The sequence below is a fragment of the Colius striatus genome, chromosome 1, assembly GCF_028858725.1.
Source record: "Colius striatus isolate bColStr4 chromosome 1, bColStr4.1.hap1, whole genome shotgun sequence".
NCBI classification, from domain to species: domain Eukaryota; kingdom Metazoa; phylum Chordata; class Aves; order Coliiformes; family Coliidae; genus Colius; species Colius striatus.
Genome location: NC_084759.1, coordinates 54,599,355 through 54,616,061, shown reverse-complemented (window position 1 = coordinate 54,616,061; position 16,707 = coordinate 54,599,355). Strand labels below are relative to the sequence as shown.

The window sequence follows — 16,707 nt, the reverse complement described above, 5'->3', positions numbered from 1 at the left end:
CAGTACACTTTTATAGCTCTGTAACACACCTATCACTGGGAAATATTTTTGTTGCTGAGTTATCTCAACTGTAGCACTGTTTGTACCATTCAGCATCAACCTAGATCCCAACTACTCCTTTTCTTGCTTCAGCATTGCTAACTGGACAAGTCTACCATCCTAGACCAGCACTACAAAGACTTTCCTACTATCCCTACATCTACCTGTGGGGGAGAGTCTGGTGGCAGATTAATTTGATTCTGCTGATAGAAAGATAATACATACGCTGCTGTAAATACAAATTTACCTAACTATGCTCCTTGCCACCATCTAGCGGGTAGCTGGACATTTTGTTCACCCCTATATCTTATTGTGTCATCTTTCAGGAGAAGCCACAGAAATACTCTGCATATGTGCCATACTTAAATATACTTGCCAAAAATAGCTTCACAGCTACCTGGTTCAATAACGTATATATCTGCTACATGTTTTCATTATAAGTATACTGCTAAAAGTCAAATATGACAAGTCTTTGTTCTGTATTTAGTTTATCAAAGCTGTCTTTGAAAATCCCATCCCACTGAAAGCCCATACGAATATATGCACTGTTGAGGACTTGCCTCAGCTTTGCCTTTTATAATTGCCTATGGACACAGCATATGTACATACAAACAGAACCAAGTCACAATGCCTTACTCAAACCTACTTCTAACCTCAGTCAGTCAAAACTATACTCTGGCTTTTCATATAGTTGTGTGCAAGTTCTCCTACAGCCCTTCTGGATTTCTACTGCACCAAAAGCTTCACAAGCCAAGAAAAAAATTGATGCAGTCCTAAGAGTACACTTACTGTGCAAGTAACGGTTTCATTCTGCTCTCCAGTCACAATCCCATTCTTCTGTTACACCAATAAGCACTATCTCTACTGTAGAAGATCTTCAGTAGAGATCCAATCCTCCAGTCAGTTTTGCAACAGACATTGAGTTCTCAAAGCCACAAAACATCCACTCTCTTGCACTGAATAAGCAAACTATAAGAATACAACTGAAAATAACAGCAGTATGGCCAATGCTCAAAAAGAAGAATAGTTATCAGGAGATGGTTAAAAAACTGCTTTTATTGCCATCCGAGTACAGAGAAGATGTTTAAAGCTGTTGTTACAGTCACTCACTAGTATATACGTACATAAAAATGTATATATGTGTGTGCATGTCTGTGTACAAATGTGTACACATGTACAGACATACACACACACATGACTTTTCTTATTTGGTATCTTATTCTGCTGTAAATTACAGTGTCAAAGTACTGTGCCTCTCTGATAAGCTATGTCTTCTTCCCTTCTTCTCAGCTTTGTGAAAGCAATACAGGTAGGGATTACTTTGTTCATGTCACAAACTGAACCCAGAACAATAAGCTCAATGCAGAAAATAGGAAGCTGAATTCAGAAACAGGAATATTGTTTTCATAATCAGTTCCTTTTTATTTCCTGTAGTCCTGAAGAATAAAATACAAGAGGTGCTTTCATACAACCCTTCCAGCAGTGAGCTTATGAAAAAAAAAGAAGGGTAATTGTCACTCTCCTGTATGGCACACTCAAATCAGGTAATTAACAGTAGAGGATACAAGAATTATGGAAAATCTGCATACACATGGTATTTTAAAATGCTACTTAAATCTTCCAAATTTGAGCATGGATTCCGTATACCATCCTTATTCATACTGATCAGGACTTAATCATGTATTCCAATCAACTTTCATAGGCTTTCTCCAGTGAGTACACACCATCACCATTTTAAGTGGCTCTTGAGGACCTTCTGAGAACTCTTTTCTTGCTAAGATATAGCTTAATTATTACTGGTAACAAACACTGTTAAACAATACAGAATGAATCCAGAGCGATTAGGTTGTCACATATTTAAAAAACAATAATATATAATTCACTGCAATTTTTAGCAGGGAAAACAAGTTCTCCTACTTCCAAAACCTGAGAATCATCAATAACAAAGATTAAGCTGCTGTACACATATAAATCAGGCAATTTCAAAGCTTTATATCTCCCTTGAACCTAAACTTGTGCAAAGTGAAGGCTACACACCCTTGAGAAGTGCCTAGAATGCCTAAATGGAACACACGTCTGTCTACAAGATTTAGGTTTACCTGCAGCTCCCCAACTAGTTGGTTTTGTAACAAACTGGTACTGTTGCTTTTGAGTGTAAGGATTTAGAGAATAACTGGTAACAATTATACTCATATGTATTTAATTGTTTTCTGCTTGTACGAGAAATAGGCATTAGAACTATTTTAGCACAATCTATAGGTAGTTACAGTATCTAAACCAAAGGTTAAAAAATTTTCATTTCAAGGAAGAAGACAACAATCAAGTCTTGATAATTCCAATAATTCTTGGAATTGTATAAAATACAAATATGTTTTGCATAAATAGAACGACCAAATGGTTTGTACACTAAACTCTAGATTGGCCTGTCTTCACTGAAAGTTTTGCCACAAAAATTTGAGACAGGCTGGTGGAAGTGTTAAACTGTGCCAAATGAAACATGTCCATGAAAGCTCTTAGCCCTGGTTTTCTATCTTGCTGAAGTTTAGAACCAGTTCTTTCGAGAAACAGGTGCACAGAGGGCAACTTATCAAGCACCAGCATATTTCAGTTGAGGGCTGTTACCTTGTTCTAAATAAGCAATTCCACAATTTCAATATAGGACAGAAACAATGAGTGATAGTATTACTACCAGTGACACAATGCCACAAACATGATGACATGCAGAAAAAGATTCTTTCTGTGAGAAGCACACCTTTTGAATTAGACAGACGGCTTGATGTGGATCTCAATATACATTCAAGAGCAAGGTTGATAATAAAAGCAGATGGCCTAGAGATGTGTTATTTGCACAGGATTCAGAAAATGAGTTTTGATTTTTTGGTGGGTAATAAGGTTAGTCTCGTTAGTCTCTACATGTAGCCAGTGGAGACATGCAGCAGAATTCAGAGCAAGAGAAAGTTAGTCATTGGGAAGATCTCATCCCTTCCCCATGTTTCTTTTTTCTTTCCTCCTTGGACAATCAAGCCCATAAGCAGGAAGGGGTAATGCTGCACCAATAAAAATCAAGCTGAAACTAGGGAGGGAGTTTATTGCTCATCTCTCAACTTTAAGGTAGATGCAGTGATGTGTGAGGGTACTGTACATGAATTGTATCAGCAGCTTCACTGCTTAAGAAGCTGAAATCCTTCTTCCAAACTCTCCAGTGTACAACAGCATGGATAACCACTGGTATAATTATATTGATATGTTTTGAGTCTATACAACCTTAACAAATCCTCTTCTATCCACCATTCAAAAGCCTGCAGTCTTTTAAAAGTTATTTTAAAAAATCTTTCTCAAAAGTTGGGGGTTTTTACTTCCAAGATTGATAAATCCTTCAAATAAATCTTATCATGTACAAACCAGTTTTACTGTACTACTTAATTATGATGCATTGTTCCAGAAAAAGACTTAGTGAACCTAAAGATAAAATAATGATTTCTGAAGGAAATATAAAATCAATGTCATGAGCACAGCTGAGTTGCACAAAAAAAAAATCTTATTATTGTGGGCAACAGCTATTCATCTTTTGCCACATATTTAGATGACTACAACTACACGATAGCAAACACTTAAAAATTCATGTTACAGAACTTTCTGGGACAATGTAATTGGAATTACTGTCTGCTATAATTATTGCCTTGAGTCTTATTTTTTTTTCTCCTTATCTTCTGCTTCTTCCTCTTCTCTCTCATTGTGCTAAATAGAGGAGATGTAACTCTTTTTCAGTATACCGTTTGTTGACTACTGCCTGGTATTTCAGCCAATTTTCAGTAAAACACACAAAGTAAAATATTTCAAAATGCACTTTCAGAATATTTCAGAATATCACCTCTGTCTTATTATTTTGTATGAAACAGGTTTAGTGGTCTTATATTAGCCTCTTTGTCTGCATTTATTTCTGTTGTTAGTGAGCGCCGTGAGAGTCTTCTAGGAAGTAGAAAACTTCTGCTTTTGGATTAACTTGCTCCTTCAGAAATGTCCATTCATTAAAACTACACAAATATATTTTATGATATCTCTCTCTAGTGTTGTGCCAATAAATAATTTAGACAAGGACTAAATTTATCTATAGAACTGCATCCTTGTGGCATGCCAGATAGTGGACATCTGAAGTCAGAGACATGGCATTAACAAGGTTGATCCTGCGAAACAGAGCAAATTTAATCAGAGACAGCTAACGCTTTGCAAAATTACTTCCAAACTAATTGTATTTGGAAAAGGAAACTTTAGGAGATAATGTGAATGTCTGTAGACACTAGCTAGGGCCATGGTTCTGCCTGGTTCCCACTTTCCTCACTAAAGTGTTGATTCGCTTTTATGCAACAACTGCCGCTGTAGTCACACACGACAGCAATTGGTAGTTTTCAGAAATGGATCTTCAAGCAGATACTGAAAGAACATATAAATGCTTCAAATGCCTGTAGGGTGTCAGGGGTTCTTTAAAGTCACAGATATCTTTCCTTAAAATAACCAAAGCCTGGACTATGTTAGAACATTTCCTAGCATGCAGGCCACAGAATCTGTGGAAGAGTATCTGATTTTTTACTCCTCTGGAAGGAAATTCAAACAAAAGAAATAAGAGTTGCTTACTCTTCTTATCACCAAGATGCAGTCAAGAAATGCCATATGTCTTTGGATTCAGCCTGAAGGTTTCTACAAAAAGTTCAGAGAGACAAACTTGCTGAAAGGTCTCCATCTATTTGCCTCAGAGAGCGGGACTGGAGTGCATTGTTAGTAATTTTACTTCCAGCTTGCAGATTGGAGCCATTTCTATTTATTTTTGTCCTTTTTGGGACCTTGATTAACCTTTTTTTTTAACGTGTTAAAAAAGATTAGAAAAATAGGCAGTAAGATTTTTTTTTTTCTCAGTAAATCAAACTGAGTATCTTCAAGACATGCTTATTATTAGACAAGTCTTGAATTGTGATGCAGTGAGCTATCTATCTTTTGCTGTGATTACAAGAACAACCTGCTACATGTAAGCCAACATACCTGTAGGGCATCAACTTCTGCAGTCACTGCATGCATACATGTTGCTACTCTGATGTACCCTGGGGTAGATGCAAGTCTACCTTTTGGTGAAGTTATTTTTCCTTTATTATCCTGTTGTAGAATTTACCACAGTCCAACAATTCCAAAATTGATTTGCTGGCAGCTGAGCCCCAGGGCTTGGAATGTAAATAAGACTTGGAATGAAAGTGATGTGCACTGCAGCAGACAGCACTGTGTGCAGGTACCTCATCAATTGACCTGATTTCTGGAAAATCCACTTGCAACCTTGAAACTTGCTTGCAATTACAATCTTTGCAATAAAATATTAGTCTCCATGGTAATGAGAAGTGCTTTCCTAACTTATTTAGAAAAAAAATGTGAAGAGATGACACTAGCTCTGAAAAAATGAAATTTTCGGTATCATTTCACAGTTGGACAGCTTCCTGCAGACTTGTCAACAGATTAGTAGCATTCTGCCCATTTCATACATGGAAAAACTGAGTAATTAATAGCCCTTGGGCCTTCCTTGCAAAAAGGAGATTTAATGAGCTCTGTAGCAGTATCAGAAGAGTATGTAAATAGTTTGCCTGTGTCCATGCAAAAGAACACCACCAATGGAAGGATGGAGATCCACTAAAGATCTACTAAATGTTATTAAACAAATGTAGCTCTAGTCATTTAAATGTTGCAAAATTGTCAGGCACAAATGATCCTGTGGGGCAGGAATTATGTCTTTCCTATGTTTTTGTACAGCATCTATCACAACAGGAGTCTGACCCACAGGCCCTAGCTTATCAGGAGAAAAACAATTAGGGTCTGGCAGGCAATAGAAGAATAAGAAGTATGTGACAGGCTCTGTACAAAGCCAGGTGCTCAAAAGACAAATATTATTCAGATCCACTTATGAACAATGGGCTATTTTAAGATCCAGATGAATAGGGTTGTAAAGATGGCTGCGAAATCTTTCTGAATCATTTCCTCATAGGAAACTGTCAAAATAATGGACAATATCTTCAAGGTCGGGATCCACAGACCTGAAGTTAGGGTGAAGAGACAGAAAAGAACCAACTTTTTTTCTCCCTAGATAGTCAGAGAGAGCAACAGATTTCAGCTTACAGCAGTCTATCCAGGGACAATCTATCAAGTCTATTTTCCAGGGGACAAAAAGCCGTTCAGAAGATAGCTGAAAAACTCAGTCTTGTTTCTCCAGAGATGGAGCTCTCTTGGACGGGCAGGAGAAGAGGGTAGTTTTTGTCCTTTAGAGAACATTGCGGGGTTACCTTTCTTCTGTCAGCTCAGCAAAGGTTTTTCCAAAACCTCAGAATTCCTCATAGGAAGGAGAACATTGCTTTAGGGTCAGGCTCTGTTGGATTCTGTTTCTTGTTTTTGCCACTGAATTGCTGCACAATCATGGATAAGTGACTCTATCTCATTATTCCTCAGATCTTCTACCTCTACACCAAGATGCTTTTCTTTGTCAAGCACTCTACATGAAAAAGAGATAGACTATTCCTTCTTAAATTTCTTAGACAGCCATAATTACCTCTGAGCAAGAAGGGAAAGAAAAATGTTATTTACAAACCACAGCTGGAAATTATCTAAAAGCAGCCACTCTAACTACGCTCCACAGTAACTCATATGTCTTAAAATTTCTCAGTGCTTTCTTGGGTAGATACTAAAATGCAAGCACCATTGTATGATCTCATGCTCACAGCCAAACCTGTCCATGAAACAAAATGATTTTAGTAAGAAAAACAATTTCATCCACTACAAAGGAAAGTTTAAAATAATTTCTGCATTTATAGCAGTGTTACTTGTCTGATGTCCCAGTCTGCAGGCTGACGTTGTCTAATGGCTGCTTGTCGGATTGTGCTACTCACCAGCTTTGCCTCAAATATTGGTACAGTTTTAAGACCTTTCAACACAGATTCTGGTTTATGAGTTATAAACTGGGTTCATATGAGTCATGCACTATTATCTCTTAACTTATCTCTTTTTTTTTTTGTTATATCATAGAGTGTTTCATTGTATGTATTTCCCTGGAGTTATCACTATTAGGATGAGCTTCAAAGATCCTTTTTTCTCTCCTACTTTTTAAACACAGGTCTTGGTCCCGTAGTTCTTTACGTGGGGATGGACTTTCATAATTTTACAGAACCCATTGTTAGGTAAGTAGGTCTGTGAAAATGGAATAAAAGACAAGGTTAGACACGTAGCTGCAAGGCTAAAAATAACTGGAGAGGGAACTTTTGTGCAGGAAAAAAGGCACAGGCCTCAATTCATTGCCTTTTGTACCTCCCATCATCATTTTATATTACACAGTAGAAAATGCCATCATCTGACTGACTTGCCATATTTGGCACTTACATTTAGCTTAGGTATGAGTGCAAAATGGAGGTCCAGTTTGCTAACATTACGTAATACGAGGAAAAGCAAATTATTTTTCTGGTTCTCTGACCTCAGTTGCAAATGCTTTTCAAGTAAAGCTACTTTAGATGCTGTTGGGTTTTCCAGTAGATTACAATTTCCCTAATCTTCTAATGTATTGCCCAATATCATTTTACATAGTGTGCAATAAAGTTCCAATCAATTTCACCCTAAGACAGATACAGCGGTCTTTAAAAGTGCCTATTTCTATTTGTGTGCATGTGTGTAGATAAAAGACTATTGAAGTGGAGGACAAAAGTAATGAACTACAAATTGATTCTGACAGCAGAGATGCTTCTGTACCCTTTTGATTAGGACAATACAATTTTTAAATGTGAAACTTGGAAATATGCTTAAGTCATATAATGTTAGCACATGCAATCATTCTGACTACGTCTCCAATCTTTTTCTCATACAGCCTGAAATAATTTTAGGAAGGAAATTTGAGTACCTTTGAAAATGATTTAAGAGTTCCACTTTTCATTTAAATTTTCTTTTTTATCTTCTGCTTCTTTGTGTCAAGCACGGATAGTTATTTTCATTTCAAAGTCTGGTAAAGAGAAAGTGAAGCAAAACAACAAAGTTAAGTGAAAACTTTTGTATTTTCTCTAACATGACAAAAGCTAGGCAGAAGAACACAGGAAAATAGATCAGGCTTAATGCTGAACTTTTAATGAGTTGACATAACTACATTGGTATATGTCCCTGAAAGGCTTTGGTTGATTGTTGATAGATGGTTCTTTATTTTTCCCATAAAAGCTAAAGTGTATCTTGTACTATGTCTAAAGAACTGTACTGAAGAGTCGTGATGAGGATTCTTATGGTTTAGAGAACAACAGAGTAGCAGAATCTGTTAGTCACAAGTGTTTGACCTGCTACAACATTTTCATTTTCTATTGACAAGAACACATTTCATAACCACCTGTGCAGCAGAGAGTAATTCTCACTTTCAGAATTAACTACTGTTTATAAAAGATATTTCTTAACTACCTGTTGGAAGGAAGGAAAGTGTGTGATTAAGCATATACTTTAACAAAATTTAAGACTAAGAGCCATAATCCTTCAAATCTACCCTAAATATTATATGAAGTAATAACAGCAAGTCTTCAGTGGATCTGCTCATTCTCAGCCAGTGAGCAGAGTTATGTCTACAGTGGCAGGGCTGAAGGATCCAAAATTTGACTGTAAACCTCCATTCTAAAGAAAATTAAAGCTGTTAGGTCTGTCTGTCAATCCTCTTCTAATAACTTCTGTTCCACTTAATCCAGGGTTATTCAAGCACAGAGGCCTTAAGCATGCTCAGTTCCTACAAGCTGCACAAAAAAACCACCAACACATAATGGCTGTGTAAATCACAACAACCTACCAGACACCTTCACAGAGACATTCAGCTATCACTAATGGGGTGGCTTGCTTGCCAGGAAGCCTAGGCAGACTGTTCACCAGGGAACACACTCATAGCTCTGGTCAGTCATAGAATAAAGTGAATGTGGAACAGGTGGCAAGCCAAAAAGCAAAGTGAGGTAGATGAGATGTTAATGAAGGCAATTTACACAGGTCATGAGAGGATCTGCAGTTACTAAAGCAAGGACACGTAGGAGAAAAGCAGCTCCGTTCATTCCACTCCTCTTGCAGCAATCTTATTTAACTTCTGTTTCATTTGTATTTTGGTTTTATGACTTAGGGTTGACCAAGACTGCAACAGGCACATAAGTTTGTCTGTGTCTAACATACATATTTGTGTACACATGCACACACAGTACAAAACATAAAGTACAAAACAAGCAGCCGGTAAGATTTCCTGCTACTTAAAATGCCTTGTAGATAAGATAAATACTTGAGACACAAGTTGGCCAGAGAAAGAGCACTATTGACAATATTATTAACAACAACAATAGTGCAAATATGCATCTTTTATATGCAAATATTTGCAGCTATAATGCTTGTACATGCCCCAACCATGGAACTGATAGTGATCAGCTCATTACCTACAGGTACGAGCAGTTGTGCTCAATGGCCATAACCACATTTATGATGGCAAAATCCATAGAGAAGATGCAGCTGTTTAAAAAAAACAACTGTGGTACAGGCTGACAGTCTCTTTAGGTTTCTGAAACATTTTTGGTTGAATCCCTAATTACTGTAGTCTCTGACATTTTATCCTCTTGTCTGCAAAGTCACCGCAACACTCACAGATGCCAATCCCTTGAAACGTGATGTCTTTTGCACACTCCTTTCTTAGAAAAGAAAGATTGGCCTTTGTACAGCTCCACAACAGCAGGCTGCTAACAATAAGGATGCAATAGCCACTTAGGTAGATCAATTTCACACACTGAGAAAACTACAGAACAAAGAGATACTCACTTCATTCATACACCCTCCCAGAAATTGCAGATTTTAAAAAGAAAAGGAAGTATTGTGTTTAGGAACTGTTTTAAATTGAAGTGCTATAATAACCCTCTGAAGAAGCAGACTGCAGATAAATTATGCAACTGTAGCTGATTTGAATCAGATTTTGAGGGAACTAGGGAACTCTCCAGAACAGGTATTTGCTCCGCAGTTCTTCACGTTAATTAGAATGGAACAGAAGGTCATCGTAAAAGCTGCTATGTTATAAAAAACAAAGCTATAAAAACCTAAGAAACAGGCTTATTTCCAAACAGAAAATAATAGGAAGGAGGGATTTCTGATTACGTTGTCTGGTTCATATGGAAATGTTAATCAGTATTGTTGTATTGACATAAGTGGTGATGAGGTGATTTATACCATCTGTGCATCTGGCTGTGTGGATAGAAATTTGACCAGAACTGATGATATCAGCAGACTTACACTGAACAAATGAAATTCTGGTTATAACGCATAGATCAAGGATGTGCAGATGTGTTGCAGAAATGCGAGCAATGGAGCTACTAAGACGAGTATCTGATGTGAATGGGCCATTAGTACAAATAAACACATCAGTAAATGCAATAAAGTCAAACCTCCTGCAGAACAAAATGAAACAGAGACATGGGGACATGGGAAAGTGACTCAACTAATCCTAGCCTGGCAATAAGTTAGTCTGGTGAGGTAGATCTCAATCTTGATTCACAGAACCTTTTATGTATTTACATATGCTTAAATAAATTCTTACATATGTGCAAACTTAACCACGAACTGAAAATTTATTTACTTCACTAGAATTTATAGAAGACAGAAGATTAAATACCCGACAGACTGCCCTTCCTAACTGATGGGTTTTGTTTCCTAAATTGGACCCCTCTCTTCTGAGCTGGAGCCCTTCTATTAGTAAACACAAATTATTTAAAATGCCTATAAATATTGTGATCTCAGGAAGACCAAAGGATTTTGAAAGAATGGAAAGATAGTTGACAATAATTTTACTTGACAATAATTATTTGGGGTAGTTTAGAGGGGCAAGTTGAAAGAGTAAGGAAATTGGGTAGTCATCAACCAGCATTTTTTCATCATTAACCAATGTAGCAAACCAGCTCTTTTTAGGAAGTGACAGAAGTCAAAATGCTTTGGATTTTAGGATTAGAAACCAAGAAAACATGCAGTTAGAGATTATCTCACATTTTATATTACATTTATAAGACAAAATGATCAAAGAGTAAAAAATATCTCTTTCATCATTACCACTGTAAATTATGAGATATATAGCTTACTCATTATGCCCACCTATATCATTAAGTAGGGTATAAGGCCAGAAGACACAGTTTACTGGTTTGCAGGCTGTAGTCTTCATGTATTTATTTCAGCACTTGTAACAAAGGGACGAGAAGTTTGTGGCCAGTGAACAGAGCTTGGTGACAGCATGTTGCCAGCTCTCCACTGCTTCCCAATCCAGAAGCACCTCAGATGCTTTGTGGTAGCTATTGAACAAGCATATATTACAGACTACCATCTTAAGAGCAAGAGCTTCAGATATTCTTGAATAATACTCTATCCGGGAAATGATGCTGGTTCAGCTGCTGCCTCACAAGCAGCTGAGCTGTCCATGTTGCAGATGCAGATGTTTCAAAGCAGGTGTCAAGTACAGTTAGTGGGTGGCAAACAGTTCTCCTAAATTTCCACTGAAGAGTTAAAACCTCAAAAGAGCTATAAAATAACCTTGATTATTTGACACTTCATAATGCAAAGATCTCAGAAAACCCACTTCAAATGATAAGTCTCTGCCTGGCCCACAGCCAGGATTTCTCATCCAATCTCAGCACGTGAAATTTTTATTGTTTTTAAGGTAAGCTTCTGCAGAGGATTTGCTGATAGAATTCAGTATTTAACCACACCTTCTTACAAGAAAATCGCGGGGATAAAACGCACGAATAAAGTACACCCGATACACCCTTTTTATTGCTTCCTTATGGTATCTATTTAGCGGGGAGCATCCTCCTCCCCCCCCCACCCCCCCGCCACACACACACACACTCCCGGCAGGACCAGGGCATCAGGGAGAACGGCGGGAGCACTCCGATAACGTGCCCCGGAGCAGCAGCAGCGCCGAGCTCGCCCCGGAAGGTAGAGCGGGGCGGCGAGTGCCCCTGCCCCGCCCGCCACCCTCCCGCCTTGCCAATATCTTTAAGGGGGCTGGTGAATTTTCGCTCCGTGGAAGCCCGTCACGGCGGGATCCTCGCCCCGGAGAGAAAAGAGGGAGACTCAAAGTACGGAAACGCACACACCCCACACTCGGTAGGCTCCCTGGGCCGGGAGAGGCCCCTTCGCGGGAAAGCCTCCCCGCCCGCCCCGGCTCATCCCCTAGTAACGGCCCCACTTAGAGCCCCAGCGGCGCGCCTGGGCAGGGCGATCCCGCTCCCACCACCGACGCTCCCCTCCCTCACCCAGGTGAGGTGCGCGGGCCAACAGCCGCCAGACAGGGGCAGCGCCGGCCGAGGGAGGCTGTAGGAGGACAGCGCCAAGGGGAGGCCGCCCGGCTCCCGCCTTTGTGCGCGGCTGAGGAGCGTGGAGTTTGGGGCGGAGAAGAAACGACTCACACCGTGCCCGCCGCCGCCGCAAGTGATCACCCCGCTCCGCTTCCTCGGCCCGGCCTGCCGCGCGTCACCGCCGCCGCCGCCAATGGGCGCACGGCGCTGCCCCGGAGGGGCGGGTAGAAGGAGGGATGGGGCGGCGCGGCAGCCAATGGGCTCTGAGGATGTTTCCCGGAGGCGAAGCCACCGCGGCCCCTCCCCCGCCGGGCGCTCCGGCGGGGGGCTCGCCGGGCGGGAGAGTTTCGCAGCCGGGTGCGAGATGCCACTCGGGCTCCTTCTGCTCTCAGGTAACGCCGCGCGGGGCCCCCCGGTGCGGGGGCGGCTCGCCCTTGCCTTGGCCCCGCTCGCGGGCAGGAGCGCTGGCGGAACTGGCCCGCGCGGCGCGGGGGGGGGGGAGGGCGCGGGTGCGCCGGTGGGCTGAGGGCCGGGGCGGGACAAGACAAACCCCCTCGGTGGGGCCGCCGTCGGGACATAAAGGGGAGCGGCGAGTGGAGCGGGGCCACTGCGAAACTCCCGGCGGGGCTCGGCCGGCCCGCAGCGTTACCCCTGCCCGTCCTGCTGCCTGGTGCTGCCTTCCCGGGCGGGCTCCTTCCCATGGACCTGGTGCCCGGGTCGCCCTCAAGTTAGCAGAGCTCGGGGCACGGCCGCTGTGACCCTCTGTGCGAGTCTCCCCGCGGCGCCGGCTCTCTCCGGCGGGACACGCGGCGCCGGAGCCGCGCTCTCCTCTCTCTTTTGCCAAGAGGGGGCTGTCCGCGGTGGGCCAGTGCCGGGCGCGGTGGCGGGTGGCGAGCTCGGGTCCAGTTGCGCTCGCCGTTTCCTGGAGAGGGCAGTGGCGTCGGGAAGGCGCCCTTCCCGCCGTCGCTGGGCAGTCGCCCGTGGGCCGGTCGCCACCGGCAAAGCCTTCGGGGCCCCTGGCCAGCGAGGCGTGCGCGGCGGCGGGAGGTCGCGGTCGCTCGTGGGCTCTCAGCACGCCCGGGCCATTAGAGCGTTGTCCGGGTAAGGGAGCCTCTGTGGACGGGCCTACTCTGCGGCCCCACGGGGAGGGGGTTGCTGGCGGCAGGTGTCAGTCAAATGAATAGAAGCAGCACAATGGGAGAAACTTTCAGGGCAAAATGAATTTTCAGTGGAGGAAATATTTTAGCTGGGTAGTGGGCACCGATGCTGTATGGACGCAGTACGCTTCCTTCTGATGAGCAAGTCTTTGTTTTCATCAAACTGAGAGCAGAAAGGTGAATTACTTTAAGGAAAGGTTTTGCTCTTAAAGTAACTCGTCTGCCTTGCTCTGCTAAGCAGCGTGCCCGCTCGCTCTCGGGTTGCCCAGCTTGCTTCGTGGTACTGACTTTATCTGAATTTGGAAGCACTGCTATATAGTCCCCAAAGCGAGAAGGGGCAGTGCTGTGATAGGGAGTACCGCCTCCCCGGGTGGCATGTGTGTGTATACAGGGATTAGGAATACGTGGAGACTGGAATTTAGCCTTGCAAACGGAAAGCTACAAAGCAATTGCCGTAGCAGCTCTAGTGATCGAGCCTGTTCAAGAAGCCGAATGACTAGAGCTTTTTCCTAGATAGTATGAAGACGTTAAGTGCAGTGTTTTCAGGGGCACAACAATTGATTTAAAAAGCCAACAAATAAAAGGAAGTTGATAAGCTAAGCCTTTGACCCTATAAATTGTGAAGCTGAGCTGCTATATGTGCCTATCATCCTTGAGGCTTACAAATAAAAACTTTATATTCTGCGCTGCTTTTACTGTAGCTTTCCATTTGTAACCTCCTCTCCCTGCAATTGGTAGCAGCACTCATTAATAAAACCACTCACAATACTGTGGGAGCACCAAAGGGGCAGAGGCAGAATAGCTATCCATGTGGAAGGCTGGCTTTGAGACATCAGGAAGAGGCCTGTCCAAGTAAAGGTGGCCCAAGGGTAAATCCCCAGCCTTAGTACTTCCACACTGATGTGTCACTCAGTGCTGTTGGATTGCGTGGTTCTTTTCATCTCCTTCGAGAGCCTCATAAGACCATGAATACAGTGGTGGAATTTAGCCCGTGGTGTGCTTGCGGCATGCAGAATGATCTAGTGAGCATACTTTGGTCTTAATGGTATGCATCTTCTTGTCTCACTGTTTGAATCGTGGAGATTTAGGGCCTAGTCTGCTAATCTGCTGTCTGTGTATGTCTATGTGTGATTTTTGTACAAGTTCCCTATAGGGGCTATGTGTAAGACTAGGTTATAATATATTGAAAAGAATAGTAAGAAACAGAAAAAGAGTGATTTACTTGAGGGTTTATAATTTATGTATGCCAAAGCTTTAGCTTAGAACCTAAAATTTCTTAGCTTTATCTCTATGCTCGAATCATGACAAACTGTGCCTTTCTTCCATGTTAGAAGTAAAAAGAAATGTTTAGATATGTTCCACTGATCATGAAATGCACTGAGAGAAAAATATCAGTTTGTATGAAACTTCAGTTTTCCTCTCCCAACTCAACAGTCCGTTTAAAATTTTTATGATTTTTGGTGAAATGCAACTCTAATTGTGCATTTTTGTGTACCTCTTTCAGATTTGCAACCAACATAATGCTGAAGCTCCCAACTTGGAACAAGCATTTCACAGAATGGCACAAACAGAATCTAATCTGGACCATGATGTATCGTGGTTCCTTCTCCCGTCTTACTGGGCTAAAACAATTGTGGCATTAATTTCTTTCCTGTGTTTTGCTAACAGTTATGATGGAGATTTTGTCTTTGATGATTCTGAAGCCATCATCAATAATAAGGTTTGTCACTCTTCTTTCCCCCTCCACCTCTTGACAGAAATAGGAAAAGAGACAATGACAACAGTTAACCTCAGTATGCACAAAATATTTATCCTACTAAAGAGCTTCTTTCTGATATTCCTTTTTTTGAACTTCATTTTTCTGTTTTGTTTGGTTTTTTTTTTTTAAAGTAAGCTTTATTTAAGGTTGACAAACATACTGTGCAGTAGTGCTCTGTCAAAAAGCTAGAAACGTAATTATGCTTAAAATCTTATTCCTAAAGCTATTTGGATGACATGACTTGGGTTCTGAGGGAGAAACAAAAGTGTTAAGAAATTAAACAGTCTTTTTTGTTTGGTTTTCTCCTTCCCTTCTCCTCAGAATGTGTCTCATTTCCTTCTTTTGCAAGTAAGATGCTCTGCTTAACAAGTGGAAGGAAGGGAGCTCTTTTTGCTATACCAAGTAGACTTTGCTTGTCACCTACATTATCCAGGGCTGCAGAAAATTTGGATGTGATGTTTAGTAATGCTTATTCACAGGTTCTCCGTACATCAAGACTGCCTGTAGATCTAATTTTATGCTCATTTCTGAGTACGCAGTAGACTTCTCTAATACCCATTGATGTTAATAGGAGATTTTTTCATTATCTTCTCAGGGTGACAGGTGAATAAGCCCAGCGAATAAACTTACTCAAACTGCAAGATACATAATGCATCCTAAGTGGTTGAGGGTGCAGAGGTTCTCCAGCTGTGGCTTATACCATAAAAATGTTGCAAGATCAAGAAAAACTTTCTTTTCCTGTGCTCTTTCCCCACATAAAGTTCCTGTGGCAATGGTATTTTTTTTGAACTGGTGGCAGAGTATTCTTGTGCTCTATTTTAAAACTGATCTTACCTGCAGTGAACAGTCCTTGAAGTGCTTAGAGATTAACATGTGATTCAAACCTCTAGCTGAGATTCTTTTGACTTTTGAGGAGTTGAGTGTCTTCAGTTGCTGAGACACTTCATAGAATCACATGTAGCAATTGGTGAGCCTGTGCTCATGGGTGGATCTTGGTGTTAGAGCTCTTATGCTGTTCTGGAAGATACTTGTTAAACATTTGGAAAGAAGCACGGGGTAAAAAGAAGAACCCTTGTCTATTGGTTCTGTTTTCTTGAGGTCATGGGGTTACAAGGAGGGTAATCTGGAGATTCATACTGCTAGAAAAACACTATTCACTTTTTTTTTTTGCCTTGCACAAGATTTAGAGGTGATTTATTGCAATGTGCATTTTAGAATACCACAAAATTACTATTTCCTTAGACAAATTTGTATTATCCTTGTGTAAATTGTCATACCTTGAGTTGTTAAGTGTGGAGGAAGGGAAAAATACATCTTCCAAACTAGAAAGAAATCTCAAAACTTCTAAGAGAATACTAAAGACAGTTGAAGATTGTTTTAGGTTTGGGGTTTCTTTTTAAGAAACGTATTT

The 16,707-nt window shown here is 41.2% G+C and overlaps 1 protein-coding gene across 2 annotated transcripts in view; it reads left to right on the top strand.

The window, feature by feature from the left end:
- The first annotated feature begins 12,709 nt into the window (after positions 1-12,709).
- Positions 12,710-16,707, top strand: part of TMTC4 (transmembrane O-mannosyltransferase targeting cadherins 4) — a 57,516-nt gene continuing 53,518 nt past the window's right edge. For both annotated transcript variants that reach the window (XM_062020543.1, XM_062020544.1), the window contains exons 1-2: positions 12,710-12,772; positions 15,042-15,257. In XM_062020543.1, the coding sequence (XP_061876527.1) occupies positions 15,096-15,257 (162 nt within the window). In that variant the 5' untranslated portion in view covers positions 12,710-12,772; positions 15,042-15,095. The remainder of the gene's footprint in view (positions 12,773-15,041; positions 15,258-16,707) is intronic.